This window comes from Gnatocerus cornutus, chromosome 8 (assembly GCF_029298725.1).
Source record: "Gnatocerus cornutus isolate USDA-ARS CGAHR chromosome 8, icGnaCorn1.1, whole genome shotgun sequence".
Taxonomy (NCBI): Eukaryota; Metazoa; Arthropoda; class Insecta; order Coleoptera; family Tenebrionidae; genus Gnatocerus; species Gnatocerus cornutus.
This window is the reverse complement of record NC_142240.1, coordinates 372,141-381,314: the sequence shown is the minus strand read 5'-3', so window position 1 is coordinate 381,314 and position 9,174 is coordinate 372,141. Positions and strand designations below refer to the sequence as shown.

At 43.8% G+C, this 9,174-nt stretch overlaps 4 protein-coding genes and 1 non-coding gene across 5 annotated transcripts; 1 reads left to right on the top strand and 4 right to left on the bottom strand.

Annotated features, from left to right (window-relative positions):
* On the bottom strand, positions 1-468 carry LOC148169273 (uncharacterized). The gene is made up of 2 exons (XM_088043532.1): positions 458-468; positions 1-415 (listed from the first exon to the last, which is right to left on the bottom strand). Exons 1-2 carry the CDS (start codon positions 466-468, stop codon positions 1-3), a joined length of 426 nt encoding a protein of 141 aa, XP_087899658.1.
* Positions 469-1,042: 574 nt separating this feature from the next.
* Positions 1,043-1,807, bottom strand: LOC148169272 (uncharacterized). Its single transcript, XM_088043531.1, has one exon. The coding sequence runs from the start codon at positions 1,805-1,807 to the stop codon at positions 1,043-1,045; it is 765 nt and encodes a 254-aa protein (XP_087899657.1).
* Positions 1,808-3,702: 1,895 nt separating this feature from the next.
* LOC148169271 (5S ribosomal RNA) lies at positions 3,703-3,821 on the top strand. The gene has a single exon (XR_015770690.1). It is a non-coding gene; the product is annotated as a 5S ribosomal RNA (ribosomal RNA).
* A 3,545-nt stretch (positions 3,822-7,366) lies between these two features.
* Positions 7,367-7,834, bottom strand: LOC148169270 (uncharacterized). Its single transcript, XM_088043530.1, has 2 exons — positions 7,824-7,834; positions 7,367-7,781 (listed from the first exon to the last, which is right to left on the bottom strand). The coding sequence occupies exons 1-2, from the start codon at positions 7,832-7,834 to the stop codon at positions 7,367-7,369; spliced, it is 426 nt and encodes a 141-aa protein (XP_087899656.1).
* Positions 7,835-8,409: 575 nt separating this feature from the next.
* LOC148169269 (uncharacterized) lies at positions 8,410-9,174 on the bottom strand. Its single transcript, XM_088043529.1, has one exon. The coding sequence runs from the start codon at positions 9,172-9,174 to the stop codon at positions 8,410-8,412; it is 765 nt and encodes a 254-aa protein (XP_087899655.1).

Sequence of the window (9,174 nt, the reverse complement as noted above, 5' to 3'; positions counted from 1 at the left end):
TCATCCAAGATGGCGAGAACTAAACAGACGGCTCGTAAATCCACCGGTGGCAAGGCACCTAGGAAACAGTTGGCCACGAAGGCGGCCAGAAAAAGCGCTCCCGCGACAGGAGGTGTCAAGAAACCTCACCGTTACAGGCCCGGCACGGTCGCCCTTCGTGAGATTCGTCGTTATCAAAAGAGCACTGAACTTTTGATCCGCAAGCTGCCTTTCCAACGTCTCGTCCGAGAGATCGCCCAAGATTTCAAGACCGATCTCCGTTTCCAAAGTTCGGCCGTGATGGCACTTCAAGAAGCCAGCGAGGCGTACCTCGTCGGCCTCTTCGAAGACACCAACTTGTGCGCCATCCACGCCAAACGTGTCACGATCATGCCGAAAGACATCCAATTGGCGAGACGCATTCGTGGCGAGAGGGCTTAAATTTCATCCGATGACGATTCGACCACCTGGAATTAACAAATTCTTCATCTACGAAGGTGTTAAAAGGAGAAAAAAAAAAAAAAAATCGGTTCTTTTCAGAACCACAATTATTTTCCAACGAATTAAAAATTTATCGTTCGCGCATGCAACTTCTTGAGATAAATATTAAAAAAAAAAAAAAAAAAAAGTTAGGTTATGTGATTTATTCACAAAACTCGTACTTACATAAAACGATAAACTTTTGTTTTTCTTTTTTTCTTTTTCATTTCATGAAATGTAATAGAAATGTTGCCAAATTATCACCCAGTTTCTTTTAACTGAGACTATTTGAAACAACATTATTATATTAAGTTTATCATTCTTTGTAAAACACTGTTTGGAATATCGAGTTACGAGGCGGGAAAATTATGAATGAAATAAGTATCTCAAGAATGTATGCATTATTTTAAGCGAATCTTTCGTTCGTTTCTTGAAAATAATTGTGGCCCTGAAAAGGGCCATTTATTTGTTGTATCGATGGTGCCCCTACGTCGATATATACGATCGGAGCACGTTCCCGAAACCACCAGGACGTCGTCGTCGTCGCCGTTGAAAAAATTAAATCATCATCGTCGTCGACTTTTCACTTCTTTCTCTTGGGTGAAGCGGTTTTTTTGGCTTTGGCGGTGACGGCTTTCGCCGTTTTCGGTTTTGGCGCTTTAGGTTTCTTCGTTGGACCGGCCTTGTTGGATTTCTTCGCTTTCGATGGGGTCTTGGGTTGTTTGACGGGCGATCTGGAGGCGGCGCTGGCTTTCTTTTCGGGAGCGGACGCAGCCTTTCTCGCCTTCGATACGGCGACGCTCTTCTTTTCGGCGGCAGTTTTCTTAGATTTCGCCGAAGCGGCGGGGGCGGTCTTCTTACCGGCCTTAGAGGCGGATCCTTTTTCGGCGGACGTCGGCGCTGACGCGACGGAACGTTTCGCAACGCCCGTCTTTTTGGATTTTGCCGATGACGACGCGGTCGCAGCGGTTGACCTCTTTTTCGTGGCGGACGGAGCCTTAGCTGCACCGGTGACGGCAGAAGCCAACTTGAACGAACCGGAAGCTCCTTTTCCTTTGGTTTGGACCAACGAACCTGAAGCGACGGCCCCCTTAAGGTACTTCTTGATGAAAGGCGCGAATTTTTCCGCGTCGACTTTGTAGTTGGCCGCGACGTATTTCTTGATCGCCTGCAACGAAGAACCGCCGCGTTCCTTCAAACCCTTGATGGCGTTGGTGACCATCTCCGAAGTGGGCGGATGAGAAGGTTTGCTTCTCGGATTTTTGGGCTTTTTCTCTTTCTTCACCGGTGAGGAGCCGGAAGTGGCACCGGCGACCGTCGAATCTGCTTGATTTTCTACGTCGGCCATATTTTCGTGTTTTTTTTTCTTTTTATTATGGGCAGGTATGTACTTATTCTTCGTGAAAGAACGAATGAACTTTACAGAACGAATTGGGCGCCAAAGTCAAAGTGTTGGCGCGTTCGAAAACGCGCGGACCGCGGACTAAACGAGAGCCTTCTCGTCAAGTTAGAAAATTCAGTGGGCCTCGAATCCAGCTTTCGCGTGATGGCATCGTTCTCTTTACGCGAAGATCACCGCCTCCGGGTGCGGGAACGTGAGCGATTCGGTCGGCGATGGCCTCCTGGATTACCTCAAGTTTTCCCGGACGACCAGCCGACCTCCAAAAGCGAACGGGGACCGATCGAACGTCGACTCGAACAAAGACCTTCCGAAACAAGAGATGACATCCAAGTTCGACGTAGACGTTACGCGTTTTCCACGAATAACAGGAAAGTTACGCTTTCGACCAGACAAACTTGGAACCATCCTCTACAAGTTTCACGAACGAAACGGTCGAAAAGTACGTGCGATGTTATCGAAAATCGCCTCGCAAAGAGACGCAGCACGGATCGGAACGACGACCGACGAACGTGCAGAGTGTAGGAAAAAAATTCCCAAAAGGTCGAAGATGACGTCCGAAGAGGTCGAATTTTTTCAAGAACGAAGATAAAACCGTCCCCTTTCGTGTGAGTTGATTTTTGAAAACGATCTTGACGAACAAGTCGGAAAAAAAACGACGTCAATTTCGGACTCGACCATGAGAAACGAATTTATACGACGAACGGACTTTTTCAACGACTTTTTCCGCTAAATCGGCATTTTTTTCTCAAAAATGACCTCACACGACAAAATCCGATCATCGAAGCTTGACCGAAAACAGTTTTGACGGCGAAATTCTCGTCAATTTAACGAAAATAAAGAGAAAATCAGACAGACGACCGTCGAACATCGAGCGACGGGAACGGACGAGATTTTTAATTTTTCTCGGCAATTCATTTCGAAAGAAGCAATTTCTCTCGAAGAAACCATTTTATTATCCAAGAAAAAATACCCAAACACCACAAACCAAAAAAAATACGAAAATCTTGCATTGTTTGCATTTTACCGACACTCCAAACAAAACTACGTCGATGTCGGCGGATTTTCGGTCGGTCGTCGGTCGACAGAAATCGAACGAAATTTTCATTCGTTCTTGACAAAAACGAAAAACATACAAATTCACAAAACATTCCCTCTCAATCGTCGACATTTCGAGTAGAAACGACGTACGACGAACGTTTTTAAATGAAATATGTACTCACTTAAACGTTCTTGTTTAAACGTGACGACGACGACACTTTCGACAACACATCACTATGAATCGAACGTCAGAAAAAGAATGAATCGAAAACAAATCATGAAACAACAACACCTCGCCTCGCCCGACCAGAGTGGTGGGAATTTCGATGAATGAACGGACAAAGAAACCGACCCTGTTATCAGTTCGCAGAAAGAAAGCAGGTAGCGGCGGCGGCGGCGAACCTTCAACCGTACTATTACGGTCAGTTCATGAATTAACCCCGTTCGGGGTTCATTTATCTACGGTCTGTGTCGGCGTTTACATCAAGTGGGTGCCGTTTTCATCTAAGCAAGTAAGTAAAATCAATTTTAAATCAAATTTTAAATTACGTTAATCGCAAGTGATTCGTACAGATCATCGTCAAACGAACAATTTGACGCCTGATACGACGAGTTCTTTCTCGTCATTTCGTCGCAAAAAAAAATACTAGAAAAGCCACTCGCAAAAAAGAAAAAATTTAATTTCTTCTTTTAAATCTTGTATATTTTCTGAAATGCGTACCATCGAAGACTGTCACATTCAAACGATAGAACAATCACAAAAAATCGTCAACGACGACCTACCATATTGGAAAATTTTACCAGGCAACGGCCATACCACGTTGAATGCACCGCTTCTCGTCTGATCAGCGAAGTTAAGCAACGTCGGGCGCGGTCAGTACTTGGATGGGTGACCGCTTGGGAACACCGCGTGCCGTTGTCTCTCCTCTTTTCTTTTTTAATTAACATTTCTGATGTCAAACTTTTTTTAAATATATATATATTTTTTTTTTTTCCATCGTCGTTTATATTCTCTCTGAGGAACTTATAGTTTATTAAGACAAAAATTTTTAATTCGTTCGAGTTGAATTTGTGGTTCTGAAAAGAACCGATTTTTTTTTTTTTTTTGTTGTTGTTTTTCCAACCAACTTCCAAGCTGCTCGAGGAGGATTTTTACTTTGAACTGGTGTATTTGGTGACGGCCTTGGTTCCTTCAGAAACGGCGTGCTTCGCCAATTCACCGGGCAAAAGAAGACGCACCGCCGTCTGGATCTCCCTGCTGGTTATGGTCGAACGTTTGTTGTAATGAGCGAGACGACTCGCTTCGGCGGCTATACGTTCGAAGATGTCGTTCACGAAACTGTTCATGATAGACATAGCCTTGCTGGAGATACCGGTATCGGGATGGACCTGCTTCAACACCTTGTAAATGTAGATGGCGTAACTCTCCTTCCTCCTGCGCTTCTTTTTCTTGTCGCTCTTCGAGATGTTCTTTTGAGCTTTTCCGGCCTTCTTGGCCGCCTTACCGCTGGTCTTGGGTGGCATTATATACTTTTTTTCTGGTCGTAGAGTTATAAAAACGTTTAAAAAAACAGAGAAAACGAGACAGACACGACGTGCACGTTACGACGAGTATACTCGATCTAAAACGCCGCACACCTAAAATCCCTCTATTTATAACGAGCGAGCGTCAAACAGACGCTCCACCTTAGTTCGTCGTTCGACCATTGCCTTAACGAGATGGCGCTGTACCGACCATATAAATTTCTAGCCTTCCACGCTTTCGGCATTTATTTGAAGCAGTACGTTTGTCCGTGCGCTTCGTGTCGTCAGTCGCAGTAGGTGTGGTGTTTTGGCTGTTTAACGTAATACAACAAACAACAACATGTCCGGAAGAGGAAAAGGCGGTAAAGTGAAGGGAAAGGCGAAGTCTCGTTCCAGTCGTGCCGGACTTCAGTTCCCCGTCGGCAGAATTCATCGTCTTCTGCGTAAAGGAAACTACGCCGAAAGAGTGGGTGCAGGTGCTCCCGTTTATTTGGCAGCCGTTATGGAATATCTCGCCGCTGAAGTACTCGAATTGGCAGGAAACGCCGCCAGAGATAACAAGAAAACACGTATCATTCCGAGACATCTTCAATTGGCCATAAGGAACGACGAGGAGTTAAACAAGCTCCTTTCCGGCGTGACCATCGCCCAAGGCGGTGTCTTGCCTAACATCCAGGCGGTTTTGTTGCCAAAGAAGACCGAAAAGAAGCCTTAAATTTAATTCGTTCGTCGTCGTCTTCTCAAACGAAAAACAAAAACTTGTATAAAAGACCATCTTCACATCGGCCCTTCTCAGGGCCAAAAATTCAACTCGAACGAATTGATTTTTTCGCCAAAAAAAAAAAAAACAACAACCTACCTATGAGAATCATGTTAATAGTTATTTACAGTCGCGTGTGGTAACTTACATTTTACAGCGCGAAATCAGTTTGAAGCACGACGGCGTAGCCCCGGAGTGCTTTAATCATTGAGCTCTGTAAAATGGTTAACGCACAAGAGTTGTATTAAACTTTTTGGCCGTAAAATTTTAATTTAAATAATTGGATTTTTCAAAATTTATGGGAACTGTCACATCTGACATTTGTAAATTTCATCATCTGTCAATTCTGTCAATTTTGTAGTTGGTGCACAAAAAGTACACAAGATGGCGCTGTATAAAAAACGTTTTAATATTACTTAAAAAATAGAAATATTGTCTTAATTGAGATAATAATTTAGGTAGATTCCACTTTGGTGATCAATCTTCATTATGGGTAAAGTGATTTTAATTTATAAACGCATGTGAAGAGCAGACGATTTGGGCAATTTTTTTACAGCACGGCGTGTGTAAACGTCCAGGGCGCTTGTAAATCTAGTGTTTCCGAAGCTGTCAATTGAATGTTAATTTGACGTTTACAATTCATGAGACCAAAAAAGTCTTTTCGATTTCACTTAGCCAAACGTCGTTAGATTTAATAAAACAAACGCATAAATATCGGAATTTCTGTTACTTTTTTTTTTTTTTTTTGATCGAAAGAAAACCTAATAATTTATTCATACTGATTTATCGAAAAAGATCCATTTTAAGAAGTTAAATCGATTAATTAATTAATTCATTATACGAGCGCAGACTGAACGGAAAATTTTCGATTGCGTTCAACCAAGAAAGATGATTTTTACGACTTTTTATCGTAATTTTTAGAAAATTTCAACGCCCGACGAAAGCACGAACTCGACAAAACTATCTATTGATTATTTAATTCAAGAAACATTCCGATTCGTCGTAAATTTTTGCACATTTCCCACATGAAACTGTTAAGAACGCATGCATGCATACAGACACCGATGGTAGCCTATACGTGCTCTCCGTCTCGAACATCCTAATACAATCAATCGTTTTATTTTGTGACGTAGGCGGCTATGAGATTTTGTTTCAAGTCACGTCTGAGAGTAACTTCTACCCCACATTTGACATAACCTCAAATTTACTCATCATGGCAAAAACATTCTTTTTTGAAACCTCAAGCTATTTTAGTGTCTTAATGACCGACCGGATGTAACGATCGTCATTTGATGAGAGGATTTATTTATTACTTGTCAAAGTTTTTCGCTTTTTCCAGGTTCTAACCTAAAACTGTTAAAATTGTCAAGGCCACCTGGATCACAAATTAAAATGATCACTCCGTACGTTTTTTTTTTTTTTTATTATTATTATTTCGAATTAAAGACAAAACACATATGAGCAACATATTTAATTCGCTTGATTTATTTTGTGGTTCTGAAAAGAACCGTTTTTTTTTTGTTTGCCTGCGGGGGGGGGGTTGTTGTTATTCCTCTGAGGGTGCGGATATACACGTCATAAAATGATAAAATTAACCGCCGAAACCGTAAAGGGTACGACCTTGACGTTTCAGGGCGTAGACGACGTCCATGGCGGTGACGGTCTTACGTTTTGCGTGTTCGGTGTAAGTTACGGCGTCACGGATGACGTTCTCGAGGAAGACCTTCAACACACCTCTGGTTTCTTCGTAGATGAGACCGGAAATACGTTTCACACCACCACGACGAGCCAATCTTCTGATCGCCGGTTTCGTTATACCTTGGATGTTATCGCGGAGAACTTTGCGATGACGTTTGGCGCCACCTTTACCCAATCCTTTGCCACCTTTACCACGACCGGTCATCTTGATAAAATTAGGAAATTCTTCGTACAAAACGACGTAGCTTCGACCAAGTTCGTTATGGAACTACCGTCAAAATTTCATTCTAGGAGACTATTTATAAGTTACGGCAGCTCCACCTCGCGTTAAAAACGAATCCACCAATGGCGTCGCCGTATGACTCATCGAGTTTATAAAACGGCCGTTCGAGCGACGCAAATTTTCAGTTGACTTTCGAACGTTCGTACGTACGGTCGGTCGGTCAGGTCAGTCGAAGCTACTACGTTAATTGATAAGTTTCAATTCATCCAAGATGGCGAGAACTAAACAGACGGCTCGTAAATCCACCGGTGGCAAGGCACCTAGGAAACAGTTGGCCACGAAGGCGGCCAGAAAAAGCGCTCCCGCGACAGGAGGTGTCAAGAAACCTCACCGTTACAGGCCCGGCACGGTCGCCCTTCGTGAGATTCGTCGTTATCAAAAGAGCACTGAACTTTTGATCCGCAAGCTGCCTTTCCAACGTCTCGTCCGAGAGATCGCCCAAGATTTCAAGACCGATCTCCGTTTCCAAAGTTCGGCCGTGATGGCACTTCAAGAAGCCAGCGAGGCGTACCTCGTCGGCCTCTTCGAAGACACCAACTTGTGCGCCATCCACGCCAAACGTGTCACGATCATGCCGAAAGACATCCAATTGGCGAGACGCATTCGTGGCGAGAGGGCTTAAATTTCATCCGATGACGATTCGACCACCTGGAATTAACAAATTCTTCATCTACGAAGGTGTTAAAAGGAGAAAAAAAAAAAAAAAATCGGTTCTTTTCAGAACCACAATTATTTTCCAACGAATTAAAAATTTATCGTTCGCGCATGCAACTTCTTGAGATAAATATTAAAAAAAAAAAAAAAAAAAAAGTTAGGTTATGTGATTTATTCACAAAACTCGTACTTACATAAAACGATAAACTTTTGTTTTTCTTTTTTTCTTTTTCATTTCATGAAATGTAATAGAAATGTTGCCAAATTATCACCCAGTTTCTTTTAACTGAGACTATTTGAAACAACATTATTATATTAAGTTTATCATTCTTTGTAAAACACTGTTTGGAATATCGAGTTACGAGGCGGGAAAATTATGAATGAAATAAGTATCTCAAGAATGTATGCATTATTTTAAGCGAATCTTTCGTTCGTTTCTTGAAAATAATTGTGGCCCTGAAAAGGGCCATTTATTTGTTGTATCGATGGTGCCCCTACGTCGATATATACGATCGGAGCACGTTCCCGAAACCACCAGGACGTCGTCGTCGTCGCCGTTGAAAAAATTAAATCATCATCGTCGTCGACTTTTCACTTCTTTCTCTTGGGTGAAGCGGTTTTTTTGGCTTTGGCGGTGACGGCTTTCGCCGTTTTCGGTTTTGGCGCTTTAGGTTTCTTCGTTGGACCGGCCTTGTTGGATTTCTTCGCTTTCGATGGGGTCTTGGGTTGTTTGACGGGCGATCTGGAGGCGGCGCTGGCTTTCTTTTCGGGAGCGGACGCAGCCTTTCTCGCCTTCGATACGGCGACGCTCTTCTTTTCGGCGGCAGTTTTCTTAGATTTCGCCGAAGCGGCGGGGGCGGTCTTCTTACCGGCCTTAGAGGCGGATCCTTTTTCGGCGGACGTCGGCGCTGACGCGACGGAACGTTTCGCAACGCCCGTCTTTTTGGATTTTGCCGATGACGACGCGGTCGCAGCGGCTGACCTCTTTTTCGTGGCGGACGGAGCCTTAGCTGCACCGGTGACGGCAGAAGCCAACTTGAACGAACCGGAAGCTCCTTTTCCTTTGGTTTGGACCAACGAACCTGAAGCGACGGCCCCCTTAAGGTACTTCTTGATGAAAGGCGCGAATTTTTCCGCGTCGACTTTGTAGTTGGCCGCGACGTATTTCTTGATCGCCTGCAACGAAGAACCGCCGCGTTCCTTCAAACCCTTGATGGCGTTGGTGACCATCTCCGAAGTGGGCGGATGAGAAGGTTTGCTTCTCGGATTTTTGGGCTTTTTCTCTTTCTTCACCGGTGAGGAGCCGGAAGTGGCACCGGCGACCGTCGAAGCTGCTTGATTTTCTACGTCGGCCAT

Excerpts from the sequence above, each read along its gene's own strand:
- LOC148169272 (XM_088043531.1), bottom strand. The coding sequence starts at position 1,807 with ATGGCCGACGTAGAAAATCAAGCAGATTCGACGGTCGCCGGTGCCACT.
- LOC148169269 (XM_088043529.1), bottom strand. The coding sequence starts at position 9,174 with ATGGCCGACGTAGAAAATCAAGCAGCTTCGACGGTCGCCGGTGCCACT.